General features: G+C 33.2%; 1 protein-coding gene across 1 annotated transcript; it reads left to right on the forward strand.

Annotated features, from left to right (window-relative positions):
• The first annotated feature begins 6,805 nt into the window (after positions 1 to 6,805).
• LOC122583917 (ankyrin repeat-containing protein At5g02620-like) lies at positions 6,806 to 18,053 on the forward strand. The gene is made up of 7 exons (XM_043756289.1): positions 6,806 to 6,895; positions 7,010 to 7,090; positions 12,899 to 13,471; positions 13,686 to 14,186; positions 14,440 to 14,571; positions 16,553 to 17,028; positions 17,252 to 18,053. Exons 3-7 carry the CDS (start codon positions 12,919 to 12,921, stop codon positions 17,885 to 17,887), a joined length of 2,298 nt encoding a protein of 765 aa, XP_043612224.1. The 5' UTR covers positions 6,806 to 6,895; positions 7,010 to 7,090; positions 12,899 to 12,918; the 3' UTR covers positions 17,888 to 18,053.
• Positions 18,054 to 19,110: the final 1,057 nt, after the last annotated feature.

The following is a 19,110-nucleotide window of genomic DNA, read 5'->3' on the forward strand; positions in this document are numbered from 1 at the left end:
AAATGAATTGGTTTTGAACTGTTGATACCAAATAAAAAGGATTAAAAATAAAAATGTGATTATGTGAAAATAAAAGCTTTAATGTGTTGACTTAAAATTTTTCACTCACCTTATTAGAAAAGTTTAAATAATCTTGACAAAGGCGGTGTTCACATTCCATATTTTTTTCATAGATAAATGGTTCATTCTTCTAATATATACGAGGGAAAATGTCTGTACATTGCGGCGGTAAGATGATATAAGTGCTAGGTTATAGGAGGTGATAAGTCATAGAGTGTGATAGTCAAATGCTTTATACGTACGGACTCCGCCCTTGCATTTAAAAACTCATCGAAAGTATATCGAATGACAATTCTAATGAAAGAGCATGAAATTTTAAGAATACTCATACAATTTTTATAATTCATCGATATACGGTTTTTGAGATAAATTTTTTTAAATGAATTATATGATTTATGTAGGAGAGAAAAAAAAATGAGTGGTTGAGATTTGAAGAGAGAGAAGAAAATGAGTGGTTGAAGTTTAAGGGTATTATATTGTAACATTCGTGATTTTTGACTTAGTTGACTTGTAAGTTAATGAAATTGAAAGATGAATGAATTTGATAGCTTATATGGATTATCGAACGTTTTGTCGTATAGTAACGTAACGTGAAGTCTAATTGCGTTATCGGTGTCGTGTTAGCGTTTAAATGGTTAACGTATAGCTATTTGTCGAATTTAGCGGAGCGGGAGCCCAAAAATGGACTCCTTAGGCCGGCCCCCTCCCCTCATCACATTCATTTCTCCTTTACCCTTTTTCCTTATCCTATTTTTCTCTACCTCATTACTCTTCCACTCCTTCTTTTAACCACCACCACAAATCATCATAAATCCACCATTAATACACCAAAAATTTGTGTTTTATCATCCAATCTAACTAAATTAAGTAACCTTAATAATAATAATAATAATAATAATAATAATAATCCTTCATGAATTTAGGTTCTAAAGGTGTTCATCCAAGGTTTTTGCTCTAAACCCAAAACTTGAAGTCTTGAACCATTTTGGTAAGTTAAACTCATCTTAAATCTCCCCTTTTATGTTTAAAACTTCATTACTAGTCATGTCTAAGAAACCCTTGGTCGAAATCGGGTTAAAACTTGAATTGGGTCAAATTAGGGTTTCATTAGGGCTGATTTGGGTCAAGAACGATTTGGACATGTAATTGTGTTACGGGTTTGGATTTGATTGATGATTAATGTTTAGTTATACTTAACGATGTTTGTTTGAGCCTAAAAATGAGTCTTGAAATACCACAACTCGATTTGGATGTCAAAAATTGGGTTTGGGTTCGTTCCTGCTGCTGTTTGACTTCAGAAACTGGCCACTGGAAGGGACAGCGACCACTGCGGCGCAGTGGCATTCTCCTGATCATTTTTGGTGTTTTGGGTCTCATTGCGGCGCTGGGACTGTTTGGTCCTCACTGCGGCGCAGTGAAGACTTGCTGCCCGAACGATTTCTTTTGCCAACTTCAAATACTTATAACTTTTGAACCGTAAGTCCGTTTTAGGCGTATGACCTATTGTTAGAATCGTGTGAGAGTCTAGTTTCTCTTAGTATCATCCTTTTTATGAGAATCTAACACCATTCTTCCCAAGTCCCTCGTTTCTCCAATCGTGTATTCATCGTCCGACCTTGAGGTGTCTTGGAATGGCCTAGGGTGACGTATATTGTAACGTAAGCTATAATGTGATGATGTGATGTTGTTATAACAGGTTTGTGACCGTTGTGCTCCCCGCTTACCCGCTTATTCACCTTCTACCAACGTTCAAGGCCAAGGTGAGTTTTGTAGCCCCTACGTTTACGTTATTTGGGGTGGAAAGTGTACTCGTTTGTTAAATGCTTGTTAGTTGATATGATTGATTATGATATTAAACGAGATGATGATTACTTACTTGTTTTGCTTGTTTACGTGATTGCATGTGTTATGATTACGCATTGTTCATCATGTAAGTCGTGCCAGTTTATTACGCATTACTTATTATGTAAGTTGTGCCAGGAACGTATTTTACGCATTGTTCATTGTAACACCCGTTGTTTTAGAACCTGGATTTCAAAAACTTTTGCCAAACGGCGTTTAAAACGTAACGGAAAAGGATCACTTTAAAACTTCCCCATCCGTAACCGGATGGTACCTTTATAAAATGGTGTTACTAACGTGCATCATCAAAACAATATAAATGAAATCCAAGTCTTGGCACAAACATAAATGCCATTCATTATTACATGTAACATAAACGTAAATAATGTAGCCGAAACATAGGCTATGGGAAGTCTAAGTATTCAACAATCTATGATAATCTTCTTTATTGCATCTACCCATCTCACGAGCTAAATCTTTCCTAGCTCAAACCTGCTTATCCTGAAGGACACAACATTTTCATAAAAGCAAGTGTTAGCTAATAAATTAGCTAAGTAAGATACACACATTTTACAAAACGTTCTTCATTTTACTTTCATAAAACTTCTTCGTATTTTATATATCAAAACATGATCACATTACATATCATCCACAAACATCTTAAGATCAACCCATCCTTACCTTTTTCCCACATCCCATCACACTTTACATCATATTAACATATACTTACAATGCAAACGTATCATCATATCAATTCAACATATACTTACAATGTATAGCATCTTCGTATCATCATACATTTACATCTTAATCAACATCTTATATCTTGATATAACCCACATAAACATGTCACACATATACATATTTACACATGTAGAGTATTCACTCATGTATGTCTCTATTAACCATATATCATTCTTATCCCACGTCTCAACATATCTTATTAAATCCCACATCACATTGTGATCCCACGTCTTAAATTACATGCACATCTTTCTCACATATTCTTATATTTATCTTATAACCTTATTCTCACGTCTTACATCTTTACATATTACATCATGTTACATATTACACACTAACTTTACAACTAGCACGATTTCCCACGTCTTACGCACTAGCATTACATCTAGCACGATTTCCTACGTCTTACGCACTAGCATTACATCTAGCACGGTTTCCCACGTCTTACGCACTAGCTTTACATCTAGCACGGTTTCCCACGTCTTACGCACTAGCTTTACAACTAGCACGGGTTAAACTTAACACTTCCCACGTCAATCTCACGTATTTAGCTATAGCATTTCCCACGTATTTATATCTTTCTTACATTTACGCACCAACACTAAGGCTAGAACGATTTCCCACATTTCACACTTTACTTTAACATTAGGTATATTCATTACCTAACTAATCCCACATCTATTTTAACGTTTAATATCACTAACGTGCACAACTCATAACATTTCTTAAGTGTATCTAGTAAACTAGACATTTCATACTTAAGTCCCACATATAAGCCCTCACATATCAACATCATAGCAAATGTCATTATAAGCATAGCATCATACTTCATATGCACAATATACTTCTACTTTAAACGTCATCATATCAACATAAATCCTTTCAACATGCATACATTCCCACATAACCTCCCGCATAACCCGGAAAACCCAACACATATAAGATAATCCGATTAAGAGGTTAATTATAGAAAACTACTTTTGTTGTGCCTCCAGCGTGAGAAAAGTTATGTATCTTACCTTACACAGGCCCACAACAACTTAAAGTAAGCTTACGGTGCTTGATACGGACTCCCAGAAACCTAGAACGAATAATTAGTGAGCTAAGCATTAAACAATGATTTTCAACACAAATAGGCTAGGTGTGCCGCACCCCTAACCATGGTGCGCCGCACCAACTAAAAGAAAGTTAGGAGGAACATAAAGGTGTGTCGCACCCTACAACGCACCCTCTATCGCACCCCTTCTCGGTATCATTGAGTGCGACACACCTATGGAGAGGTGTGCCGCACCTAATGATGACACAATATCAAACGAACCCTCAAAACACTAGGTGTGTCGCACCCTCTTTAGAGGTGCGTCGCACCTACTGGACGAACCAGCACTCTTCACTTCGTTTCTCCTTAATCTCCTTCCAAACTGATCCCAAACCTCCACCATGACTTATACCCATTAAATTAACATTAATTAGGTCACAATTAAACCTTTGAAAACATCAATTAATCCTTGAATCAATTGTAAACATGAATCCCCTTTTTGATCATCAAAACGACCCGAAACCGCAACGTTTGATTCAAAAACACAATTGAACACACATGGATCTAACTTAACACCTGGGATTCACTTATTTACATATAAACAACATTATTCAACATTAAATTTTGCATCTTGCCATAGTTAATCAACTCTATTAATGATTTTACTCACGAAAATGTCGTCTTTAACCGAAAACACCAACTTCCAACAACCCCAGCCCTTATGGTCGAATCTACAGGAACAAAACCTACTTTAAAACTTGATCAACAATCAATTGATGATATAATACCTGTAGGAAAGATTAACGGATCCAAAACTAGAAGAAACCACCACTGAATCACCCCGAAATTGCTCTAAACTTGAAGGAGGCTCTTAGGGTTTTGTGTGTGAAAGTTTCTAGGGTTAATAATCTGATTATATGGCATTAGGGTCGTGATATATCCCCTATATCTGCTGGAACAACTTTCTAAATCTTACATATAGGCCCTTGCACTTTCTTATAGCTCGTTTCGTCACTTAACTATTCGTTTAACGCATTTGAAAACACTTTAAGACACTTATATCGTATCAGGAACACTAATTTACTTTATTAATCATTATCAACTTTAATTTCATTACTTTAAATCAATTTAACACATATCTCACGTTAATCATTTAATTCACATACGCACCTACAAAACACATAGTCACTAACGGTCGCTACCGACAAGTTAACGGTCAACGTCAAAAAGTTTTAGGATGTTACATTCATCATGTAAGTTGTACCGGTTTATTACGCATTATTTACTATGTAAGTCGTGCCAGGAACGTATTTTACGCATTGTTTATCATGTAAGTCGTGCCGGTTACTACGCATTATTCATTATGTAAGTCGTGTCAGGAAACGTATTTTATGCATTGTTCATCATGTAAGTCGTGCCGGTTATCAATATTGTTAAACGTTGATTTGTGTTGATTTGTGTGGACATAATTACGTATCCTAATCCTCATGTAACGTTAACGGTTGTTATCCCGACTACATTTGATCTCTTTATCTAAACCTACGAACTCACCAACTTTATGTTGACACGTTTTAGTACACTTTTCAGGTGATCAGGTAGTTGGAAGACGTGTTGGTTGATGATTGATGGTTTGCATGCTAGGATTGGACTTGGACTTACTGTGGATCTGTGATTCATTATCCCCGCTTATGGGTTATGCTTAGGATCATATGCCATCTTTTGTACTCTCTTTTGTAAACGTTTGATGGTCGTGCTCCTTATGCATTTTTGAATGGTCATGGACTTGTGTTTGATTAAATTGTATGGATTACCAATCCTTTTAATGCATCTAGATTTGTCTCTACTTAATTTTCATGTCGTGCTGTGCTTTTCTTGTGATACCCCATTATTCCGCCTTGTTGGGGTGTTACATATATGTATATTAGCTAAGGATGTTTAAATTAGTAAATAAAAAAGAGAGTATTTTAGGTACTTCAAATCATGAATTGAGATTTTTAAAAATGGCAAAATGCTTTATAAGATAGTATAGATATAGATATCCTCGTGAAAATCTTTTTAAAACCACATAAATATGACATAAACTTCATCATTTTTTTTTTCAAATCTATCTCCTGTTGGAACTTATCTCCTGACTTTTCAAATATCATTATTGTTTTATGGCAAATACTAAATACAGCCCTTAGGGCTGTATTTAACGTGCATAAAAATACTTGTATCTTTCATTTTAAAAGCCCGTCTCTTGATTTTCATGGTAAATGTACAAACAATTTATGCACCTTAAACACAGCCCTAAGGGCTGTATTTAGCAAACCCCTTGTTTTATTAAAAGGGTTTTTAAATTGGTGAATTCGAAAAATATATCACTATTCTTTTAACTATAAAAACCGGCCTTCGCTTATTATAAAATTGTTACAAATTTAAGTTAATGGTTAAATTCAATAAAAAAAAAGAGGTTATAAAAAAAAAGAAAGAGAGAAGAAAGAAACGCGTTCGTTTAATCGTGTTAGCAGATTAAGAGCTCGTGCTAGTTAATTAGTACAGTCATTATCAGTCCATATACGAGTATATTTTATTTTTGAAATTAATACTAGCTAGTATACAAAATTACAAAGTATTTGTGGATTCCCCAAATGTATCGTGTGTGGATTTTAATTTTGTTTTCTACTGGATTTTTTATTTTTTATATCACTTTCATTTTCGTTTCAGTGTGAACTACCCCAATGGCCCAATGCATTGTTTATACTTTAAAGGATAGAAAGACTTTTAAATTGATTATAGAAAGACTTTTCAGTTGTACGAAGTAAACATATTGCATTTCTTTTCCTTTTCTTCTGATTTTCAACAAAATTTCAATATTTTTTAACTTTTGATTTTCAGCTTAAATCCAATATTCGATCTTTTTCTTCTGATTTTTTACATGAGTTCACGTAAAAAAGGGTGAAGTTTACGATTTAGGTGTGTTTTGATTTGAAATCCTCGGAAGTTTCCAATATATAGCATAGAAAAATCCAAATAACATCCCACATTATCTCGCTCTTTTTTTTTTTTTTCAATTTTCTTTTATTACGAGTATTATATAAAATCATTTGGACAAGTAAGCGGCCTATATATAAGCTAGACTACTGGTCTAACACGTTGCATTCCAAATCTTCTTCTTTCGATTGTAGAGAAGCTTTAATTTTTTGCTTTCAACTTTTATCAACTACTTTCCAGGTTTGAATTGTAATTCATATCCTACTTACAACAATCTCATTATTCCATATTTACTACTTTTAATATGAAGCTAGCTTTTGTTGATAGTAATTAACTGACTTCTTCTTTTTGTAGCAAAACTCCAAATATTTGAAAAACTAGCAAAAGCAGCCAAATTCTCGATCATATTTCTAATTTCTGCAAGGCTGGTATTAGGTATGTATATATACTTTCCTCGATGTGGATTCTCTAGCTAGTTGTATCTAACTTTTTGTTCAATGCATAGTAGCTGGTGATATCTTAACTTGAAAAATATTATCTACTTTGTTAAAGTTTGATTTAGTGAAAGTATAATTCTAAAATATATAGAAGAGATCGACTAGGCGATAACTAGATAGATAGAGAAAGAGTAGTGATTGAAATTAAGTTGCTTATTCGCCCTGTTTCCTATTCTTTTCTTTTTCGTCTCTGGTGCTTCTTCATCTGATTTTGATACATGTATTGTTTAACGGAAACATGTTTTGCTTCTCTTTAAACAAGCTAAGTCCTTTCCTCCATCAGTTTTCTGCGGTCCATGGTTTTCGTTTTTTTTTTTTTTTCGTGTGAAGAACGACTTGGTTCTCAAGGTTACAACCCAATTAGGGTGGACGAAGGGCTTTACCACCCCTCCCCTCCCCTCCCCGATTTTGCTTCTCCTCCCCGCTCGCTGCCTAATGCTAGGAATGTCTCCCCACCTCTCCCCTCCCCTCCTCACCCTTTCTATTTATTTAGGAAGAAAAGACAAAGAATAAAAAGGAAGAAAAAGACAAAAAAGGATAGGCAGGAGATCGGGCACCGTGGTACCCAATTCGCTTCCCACCCTATAGGTACCGCGGGGTGGGAGCGGTGTGCCAACAGGTACCTATCCGGTAACCCCCCCCCCCCCCCCCCCCCCCCCCCCTTACCACACCGTCCTCCCTTATGATCAACTTGAATATCAACCCATTGCATTTGTTGCCTTATTGTACATTTGTACTACTATAATAGACCACATACATCTATTGAGTGAGAGAAAGGTAATTGACCTTACCTTTCCAATGGTTCAATCTCGAGTACAATATTTTTCATATTTATATAATTTTGGAAAATATTAAATGAAAAACAAAAGTCACATCACAAAAAAGGCTACGTCACATGAGCTTTTAAACTCACAATAGACATTCTTAGCCCCCTTAGCAGAGGCTTATGCCTTTTAGGGAGATTTCAAACCTTGGGATAGAATAATTTGGGGTAATTTAGGAAAGGTAAATAGCTACTCATTTTAATTTTAGTTGGATACTTAAAAAAGGTTTTCGGAACAAGTAAGATCACTTTCCAATCAATTTCCAATTTTAGCCATTCAAAATAAAAACAATTAGCCCATTTTAATTTTAGTAGACTTTTTATAAAGTGCATGTAAAATATATAAGTTATAGGCATTAGTAATTTAGTACTACATTTTGTACCGAAAAATATCATTAAATCTAAATCGAAGTATTAGTGACAAATATTATAAAGTAGATATACATGCCTAAAATATTAGTTTAAAAATATGTCTAAAACATCAAATAGATAGACACATGAATGTCAATTTTTTTTTTTAATTACCACATTCAATCATGTCATGTGTTATAAGTAAAATTTTAAACACATCGTTAGTCTATTATTAAGGCAAATAAATCATTTTGGGACAAGTATCCTGAAATGTAACAAACTTTGGACGAATGTCTATAGTAGGAAATAACTAAAGTTTTGTGTATTGTATGTAAACAACTTTAAAAAATGTTTATTGTATGTAAGAAAACAACGTGACAACCATATAGAAGTGTCACTTGTCTGATTTTAATTGGTTGAATACATTTTCTTACATATAATAAACATCATTTTTGAGTTGTTTACATACAATACATACAACTTTAGTTATTTTCTATTATAGACATTCGTTCATTAAAGTATGTATACACATTATTCACCTTTAAATGCAAAGTGAAGTAAAAGTAAAGCAGGTAAAAAACAAACCCACACTTTGAATGTATCAATGATTTGATTCCCGATGTAAAATTATGTGAATCTTCAACGACCCTTTTACAGTTTCTCACTCTCTTAACATTTTTATAAATTTTAGTGAATTTTTTTTTTTTTTTTAAAGTGTTATTAAATAATGATATATATCTTGTGCTAGCTAGTACGCTATGACTAAATAGAAAACGGATCAATATAATGAAAGTCAAAAATTGAATATGATGATAGACAAAATGCTTTACTTTCTTACTCATATGTCGAACATTGAGTATTTACAATTGTTATAAACCAATGATCCATGTTTCGCTATCTAATCTATCAACTGCAGTATATATATATCTAGTCATTTTGTGCAAAAACTTGGTAGAAAAAGTAATGAACTTCATAATTCTATATTTCATTCATTAATTAGATATATGTATTTTATGAGTGAATGTTTTAATTTTCAAGTCCCCATCACGAATCTTACAGCTCGAATTTAGCAGAAGGCACCAAAACAATCATTGTGTTCGTTTTTACTGAACTTTTATCTTTATGATCTTTTATTTAACACATTTCGCTCTCATACATTCCTATATATATTGTTTATTTAGTAATTTAATTGTTGAGTTTTTGGTCTAGCGGTCTAAAAAAAAAGATGAAAGACTTTGACGACTTTGCCTCTCTGAGATGTTTTAGATTCAAACTAGGTCATGACTGTTGAATCACAAAGCTTTGGTGCCACTTTACGAGTTAACTTAATGAAATATGGTGTTAAAGAAAAATTAACAAATAATATTCTTCAATTTGTACAATATGATTGTTAAACAGATACGTACACAACTACACAATGTGAATAAACAAGAATGATTCTTGGTCTCTTTTAGAGGGGTCTATAGAATAAAAACACCCCAACTCTACCCCATTTAAGTTTTATATGTTCTTTGAACAAGCCCACGTCGTCAACATGTGTGGGTCAATGGGACCATAACGCGGTTGGTCAATCTTTATATATACTAAAAACAACTGACCTAACAGCTTATTAACCAATCATAACTTTCAATTTTATTAAATTGACTTTTGATGATGTCATCATTTAATTTTTACAAAATTTAATTAATATTTAATTCATATATAATAGAATATTTGATTAAAATAAAGTCGACTAGATATATACGAGTATTAAGATTAGTATAGCTAATATTAAGTATTAAATTTAATGTACGTGTAATATCAATAGGGGAAAAAAATACTTACGTTTCTTTTATATTATGTTTATTATTTATAGAAATAGAATCCTTATGATGTTCTAATTACATTTATGAGTTAGATGTCAAGATAAACTATTACTTATCACGTTAACATATATTAAAATAGGAAAATGCTAAACGCATTCCAAAGGGCTGCATTTAAAGTGCATAAAAAATTTGTACTTTTTTCATATCAAAAGTCCACTCCAGAATTTTATGGTAAGTGAACAACTATTTAATGCACCTTAACTAAAGCCCTAAAGGCTGCATTTAGCAAAACCCATTAAAATAATATACAACTTTCTTAAAAACTTATTAATTAATAAACCTCAGTTCACCAATCACAGCTCTCAGTTTATCAAGATTAGTTAAATAAATACATGTCTAAGTTAATTTATATTTTTAGATTTCCATCATCAATTTATATTTTTACTCAATTTAAAAATAATTAATATTTTATTGATTAACTAAATCAATACATGTCTAAATTAATTTACATTTTTGGTTTTCCATCATTAACTTATATTTTTTCTCAATTTAAAAATAATTAATATTTTATTGCATAATGTTTATATAATAATAAAATATATCTAAATGTTAAAGAGGTACAACATTATTAATACGAATTAATATTTTATTGTATATTGTTAATGGTAATAAAACTAATTGTAATATTGTTGTTATTAATAATTGTATTTAGAATATAATTCAAATAATCAAATTTGTTATTAGTAATTGTAATTAAGTTACATTTAAGATACATATACGGATTATTCTTATATAAACTGAACCTTACAAATAAAATCACAACATGCGAAATCATTAAAAACCCCACAGCTGCACTTTTATTGTTTTTAACAACCATGTGTAACGAAAATAAAATTACTTTTTTGCAAGACATCAATATGAATTCGGTTAATTGTGTAATCAAAGTTAAGATATTGTTTCTCTAGAAGAGTTTGCATAAAAGAAACTTGCTACACCGTCCAACCTTGATATGATTTAGCATTCAGTATTTACATTTAAATATCTCAATTTTTTTAAGTATATTTTTACGTTTAAAATATAAGTATGTTTTGTTTCATATAATAATTCTTATATTTATAATGTTGTAAAACCCGTGTATTTAACATGGGTCTAAAATCTAGTTTAATTTATAACATCCATTTCCAAGTTTTTATAATATTACTAAAGTAAGGTGAAGTAGGTGAGACCTATCGAGGTCAAACAAAATTTATAATAACTGAGTTGTACGTCCATACAATCATTCAATTCAGCTTCCTAACATATAAAACTTTTATCAATAAGTTTAATATATTGGCTATTTGTAAATTTTCTAATTAAAGAATATCTCCAGATTCAAGCTTGATAACAACTCAGACCAATGCTCAAAACAAACTAGCACAGATTATTATTGCTACAAGATCAAAGAATTTAAAATTTGGATTCAAAGATTATATCCTCAGTTACTAGATTTCTATTAATAATATATAAAGAGAAATATGAAAATAAATGACATTTTCATTTCAACGGTAAATTTAGGCTCAACTGTATGTTTTTTCATATAATAAACTTCAATTTAAAACAAAAAACATGAGAAAAAAAACATGTGTCCATTCACAACGACATGAATATTTAAACACTAACACATCATGATAGCAAGTCCACTCAAATACCAATCCATCTATTCATGATTTGGTATGTCAAAAGAATGACTTGATCCTTCTTTTTCAGCTAGCCATATGCTATGCGAGTATATTTCCAGAGAGATATCTAAGATTCGAGACTGTTTTCACTTCTGAGGGTAGACATCTATACTTTGTTGTATAACCTTTGGCCCAACAATTAGGTTTAGCCCATCAAGATTTCAGTCTAGCCCATATTTTCATGGGCGCAACTGTATCTTTTATTTTCATGTACACATGCTTATAAAATTAAGATTTGGAAACAACTCATTACTCAACGCTATTTATTAATTTTTACAGGATATATTAACAGGTTAATTCTTTTATAGTATATGAATGGCATTATGTATTGGTTTGTTTAGTGTAGAAATTGATTATAATCAGTGTAGTAACAAACTTGTTAATTATCATACAAAAACCTTTTTTTCCTGGTAGCACGATATAGAATACACTATCGCCCAACGGAATATTTCAAAGGTGATGAATCAAACAAAGACAACGCTTTAGACATGTATTTACTTGTTAGTTGGACATACGATACTACTTTCATTTAAACAACCAATAGTAAAGTCCGGTTATTAGAGTTAGCCCAATGGCGAAAGACAACCTCATACATCTGTGAACGCAGACAACGTTGGGTAGCCTAAGCCCACCATCTATATATCCAGGGAAAACCGCTGCTCTAAAGCCCACTGTGATAAGATCCATTGTGGCTTAGGTTTGAACCTCTAACCTATGACCAACCATTTCATTCCATTATTGCCCCATAACATGACGGATCTATCATCAATTGATACATAGGATACTACTAACTGGAAATAAGATAGTATTCAAGATGCTTTACTAACCCATAGTAAGGCCGCGTTTGTTTCACAGAATTTGATGAAATCTGGCTTGAATGACTAGATTAGTTAACAATCTGACAAAGAAAAAAGTTTAAAATAGAAACTAGATTTGAAAAAATGGCAATGTTTTCAGTTATTAAGGCTCCATTTTATAAAATCGTTTAATGTCTTGATTCTTGAATGACTTTTAGATGCCTCTATATTAATGCAATCAACAATGTGCAGGGAAATAAGGAGAAGATATAATGGGTGAACAAAGTGATAATCCGTCACTAGAGACGCTCAAACTAGAACCAATATCAACACCAACTCTGAATCCAGAATCGACATTAGAAGCCACACATACACCAACTCAAGACTCAGAACCAGAACCACATGTATCAACAGAGCCCAATCCCGAGCCTGAGCCAATACCACAAACAGAAACAGAACAGGAACCAGAGCCTATACTAACCTCACATCCTCAAACAGAAACAACATCAGAACTAGAACCAACATCAACAGTAACTCCAAATTCAGATTCGGCATTGGCCTCACAACCTGAAACCACACATGCACAAACACACGAGACACAACCAGAACCACATGTATCGTTAGAGCCTGAGCCCGAGCCGATAACTCAAACAGAAATAGAACACGAACCGGGGCCTATACCAACAACACAAATACAAATAGAAACAACATCTCAACTAGAACCAACACCAACACTAGCACCAGCAACACCAACTCCACAACCTCAAACAGAAACGAATGTAGAACCAGAGCCGGCATATCGACCAAATATAGAACTACTTTCTGGTAAGTTCCTAGATACAAGTGATTAGTTGAACTTTAAGTCTCAATAATCTCATGTATGTTTGGTAATATATGATTAGATTTCCTTAATACAAGTGATTATTACTGCACATTATAAATTTGTTTTAAACCTTGCTATTGTAAGAGGATATTCCATATCTTGCGATGAGTATAATATATGCGGTTGTTAACTAGATTTAATTTTGAAAATACTTAGATGACAGAAGAACCGAGTACATCAATCTCTGTGTTCCTCTGTATAAGGCATCAATTAAAGGAGATTGGGTAGCCGCGGAAGTCATCCTTCGATCCCACAAACATCTGGTACGGTGTGCTATCACTGAAAACTGGGAAACACCACTCCATGTTGCTGCATCAGCTGAAAGCAATACCAAAAGCACGAGTTTCGTGCAAAATCTTGTGAATATGATGCTTGAGAATGAGTTGCTGCTTAAAAATAAAGGCGGTGATACTCCCCTTAATTTGGCAGCTGCAGCTGGAAACGTCGAAATCGCAAAGATAATGGTGCGAAAGAACAGTCTCCTGCCAAATATTCCTAACAAAAGTAATATGATGCCTCTTTATACCGCGGCTTTATTTAGAAACCTTCAAATGGTGACTTATCTCTACGAAGTATCCGTAAAAATGAGTGATCCTTGTTGGGAACATCAATATAAGGTCTGGGTTTTCATCAAATGCGTTGAAGCTGATTTCTTTGGTAAGCATTTAATTAGAACAAAACCAAAATGAAAAATCTTGAATAAAGTTCAATTTCTATCAGTGTTCGGTTTTCTGATTTTAAGTTTTTAACATGAGTTCTGCACACTTAGCTTGTAAACAAGTAACGTATTAATTACATTTGAGCCGCTTGCTTAAAATTCTCCATCTATTGAAGATGAACCAAACCCAATTAAAATAAGCTAGCAAGCTAGGCCAACTAAAAATTAAAAATGCTGATAATTCTTACGCAGATATTGCTTTACAAATGTTAAGAGACAACCCTCAAATTGCTGAAGGCGGGGGTGGACTTGGTGCTTTAGCTGAGAAGCCGGACGCTTTTATAGAAATAAAACCAAATATCATATCGAGATTAGTCAATTCAGGTATCTTCTTCTTCTGCAAAGTCGATCATGATTCTTTTTTGCATAATTTAATCAAAGATTAACACTATACATGTTTTAATACTTAAACTCTAGCTTAGTGTAATATTTTTGTTAATTACCTATATAAGTTAAACAATCTTATATTGTGACGGGGCCGGACCAAGACTATTGTAGGAATTTTATTCCCAACTAATGAAGCCCAATATAAGTTCGAAGAGGTTCCAATATGGAATATGAGTTTTGTTTTTTTTTTTATAAGAAAGGCCTTTGCCTGTTATTTTATTAATCCAAAAACCTCATTACACAGCATTAAAAGATATAACACTTGGACATCCCCAAGTAATACAATGCATACCATTCACTATCACTATTAATCCACTACTATACTATCCTATCAACCTATATACCACACTCACACTAAATATATACAATTTATCCACTTGACATCTAGATATTCCATCTTTGCTTTAGCTCCCTATAAGCATTTCCATCCTTGAAGTTGAGCCTAACTAATCTACACTTGATGACATCCAGTATCTGCTCCTTCAATTTCTCCTTTGAAACGCAATTTTTGCTAAACACTCTTGCATTCCTTTCCTTCCAAATCATATTAACACAAGCTGCAAGACATTATCTTTGAACAACACTGCTCACAGTATTACTATTCTTCTTATTAGTATACCAACTTTTAATATCCTGCCATTTAATTATTTGGTGCCCTCTGATATGATCCATCATAATAATCTTCATTTCATCCCAAATGTACTCAGAGTAATGACACTTAAAGAACAAATGCTCAAGTGAATCATGCTCATTCTCGCACAATGTACACAAATAGTTCTTTGTAGGATACCACTTCAACAATCTGTCTTGTGTTAATAACTTATCTCTCATAGCAAGCCACAACATTAAAGCATGGCTTGGTATACATTGGCTGAACCAAACCACTTTATCCCATAGAACTTTATATATTACCACTATCTCTAGTATCTTTCCATACATTCCCAACAGAAAAATGAACCTCCTTACCCATATTATTGAACCAAGCAACTGTATCATCTTTATTCCTATTCAAATTAGGCACTGCAAGCTTTCTCAGGCAAGGGACCTTTTGCACCCACTCTATAGGGCCATTTCCAATTACCATCTTCAATTACTTCTTTGACAGTCACATTTTCCTTGATCTGTGCTTCTAATTTTAGCATCCCTTCAATAATGTGATCACTAAGAGGACTCATAGGACACCACATATCATGTAGCACAACAGTTTGCTCTCCACTTCCAATCTTGCTAATGCAAAGTACTGGAAAGATACTAATATTGATGTAGAACGAAGTGTTTTAAAATGAGAAGTTTGCAAAGTACTAATATTGATGTAGAACGAAGATGGGATAAATAATCGAACTTGTTTGTTCACAAGAATGCCAGGAACAATTCGAGTTCCTCTAATAATCGTTGATTCAAAAATAACACCGAAAATTAGGAAATTCACAATTTAATTCACATACTAGCACACACTTGTGATAAGGAATAAAAATGATTTTTCATAGTATCGATCCATAACTGATCAATTTTCTTAGGCTTACAATCATATATAAAGTACTGGAAAATTTAACGGACCCAAAAAAACAAGTGGGCCGAAGTTAAGACATAAAAAAAGTCTAATAACTCATAAAAAATGACATTTTGGTGAGGCACCATTCTTTAATCTATCCTTTTCTTTATAAAAAAAAAAAATACATAATAGCCTTTTCTTCTAAACTTGGATCACATCAATATGTAACTTAAATAATACTAACATATAATGTCAATAAGAAACTTACAACATAACTATTTTTTTTCATGTCAACATATATTGTATGTTAATGTTAACCAAGATGTATGTTAATAGCTACTTTTACCATACATCTTAATTAGTGTATAATTCATGTTTACTTTTAGTACCTTGTTTATCATATAGAGTTAATAGCTTTTTTTACAGTAACCTGTGGCAAGTTGGGATCTGCTACAAGGGAATGTAAAGCCTTGGAATTGTTAAGACAAATTTGGACAAATATTGAGAAAATGCCAAAGACTAAAATAGATGCAATATTGAGAGGCCCTGAGTTAGTGATTAATAAAAAGAGGACATCTAAATACCCATCTCGAATACTTTTTGTTGCTGCGGAAATGGGCAACATCAACTTTTTGGTTGAGCTCATCAATAGATATCCTGACCTTATATGGAAGCAAAATGATGATAAACAGAGTATCTTTCACGTTGCTGTCTATCATCGTCGTGAGAGTATCTATAATCTTTTACACGAGATAGGCTCAATAAAGGCTCTTATATATCCTATGAGAGACAGAGAAGATAATAATATGCTGCATTTAGCTGGAAATATTGCAAGCAAAAACCGTCTTGAGGATGTGTCTGGGGTAGCTTTTCAAATGCAACGTGAACTATTATGGTTTAAGGTATCTTTTATGTTTCCTTTCTTTAATATGCATGTTTTAGTGTATTGTATTTGCATGAGAAAGGCTTATACTGTCCATTAGAGTATTTAAGTGGGAATTTCTCAAAAGTGTTTGATACTAGGTTGCTATAAATTGCAGGGCTTCATATAATTTGCAATGCGAAATGTTAGAAATATTGGATGTTAATCACATTTCATGTGTTTTTTTTTTGGTTTTTGTGTAGGAAGTCGAGTCTAAGATACCTCCTTATTACACAGAACGAAGAAACCAAAAAGGCAAAACGCCACGTGATCTATTTACTGAAACCCACAAAGAATTAGTTTATGAAGGTGAGAAATGGATGAAAGGAACAGCTAGTAAATGCATGGTGGTGGCTGCACTTATCGCCACTATAGTGTTTGGAGTCGCTTATACAATTCCCGGGGGATATGACCAAACTAATGGTTTTCCTAAGTTCCGTGACAATGCACCCTTCATAGTGTTTGTTATGTTAGATGCCATTTCATTAATCTTGTCTTCCACTTCAATCCTCGTATTTTTATCAATTCTCACTTCGCGTTATGCTCAAGATGATTTTATAGAGTCACTTCCCAAAAAACTAATGCTAGGTCTATCAATGCTTTTCCTCTCCATAGTAACCATGATGATTGCTTTTAGTGTCAGTTTCTTCGTGCTATACGATCATAGGTACTATCTCATTATAGCAGGTTGCATTAGCATACTTGCTCTTGTACCTATCATTTCATATGTCGTGCTACACTTTCCTCTTCTGGAGGACATGTATCATTCAACATATGGGTCGAAATCTCTCTTTAAGCCAAAGAAACAAATGCTTTACTATACAAATCCAAGCGTTTAGTTGGTGTATGCCGTTGTGATCAGTTCTGAGTTTAAACTTTCATTTAGAGATTTTGTTTTGTATTGAAACTCAACATAAATCCGATAATCCTAATAAAAATATGAAAGGCAGCTGCGTTTCACTTTGAATTAACGTTTCAAGTTATAAAATACTTTTTTCTATTTTATATCATGTTGTTTTATGTTTTACTAATTTATTATTCTTGTATGATGTTTAATTCCAATTGTATCGATATTAATAGTAACAGTTGCAACACGCATTTAGTTGCATACATTTTATCTAAAAATGGCCGCAGAAGCGACCATTGGAAACTGTTTAAATTATCATATGGTTGCATCATATGAAAACCCAAAAGGTAAAATTATGTAGAATCATGGGACTTTGGGTGGGTGACTGGCCGGGTCCCGGGCTGTCTAAATTGTGTTAAAACAATGCCAAAAGAGTAGAAAAATTTTACTAGTTTACCTTCAAAAGGTTGACAACAAAAGATGTCTTTATTCTACATGACTAGACTGACACTTGAGATTTTGGACCGAAACAACCCTGAAAATCCCTTAAGGGTCAATGGATAGTCAATTTACCTTTGATTTTGCTATTTTTCTTTTGAACGTTCGTGTCACGAGACGGTTATACGTTACATCAATTTGGGTAGGCAGTCACTAGCAACCGATCCACGAAGTCAGAGACCACAGGAGAGGGAAAACCCACCAATTTAACCGCTATAGAAGGCTCGACATTAAATTGGAGATAAAACCTCGCCTGCTCAGACTCGAACCCTGGTCTCCTAAGATCCAAGCATCATTGCAGGACTTCGGAATGCCGCTGGGGTTTTAACCCATTGGCATTGATTAATTAAAGTCCAACATACAATAAATTTGAGACGGAGAGTACTATTTACCTAAGAAGCTAACCGCTTAACGTATATACTCTCGCCCACAATCACAAAAGGAAAACAAAAACACATACATATACGATGGATAGTACTATTCACTTCTTTTATTTTTTTTTAAAATAACCTTAATATAGTGATGGAACCTATGTAGCACCGAAAAGGATACGGCAAAAGGGTACGGGAACGGGGAACAACAAAACTGAAAAATCAAGGATATGGGTACTATACGGCAATAAAAATATATACAAATATAAATTATATCAATTTTTTATAGAAATACTTGAGACTTGAGAGATTATGTATAATTGTATATGTATAATACATGTTTGAT

This window comes from Erigeron canadensis, chromosome 9 (genome assembly GCF_010389155.1).
Source record: "Erigeron canadensis isolate Cc75 chromosome 9, C_canadensis_v1, whole genome shotgun sequence".
NCBI lineage: Eukaryota > Viridiplantae > Streptophyta > Magnoliopsida > Asterales > Asteraceae > Erigeron > Erigeron canadensis.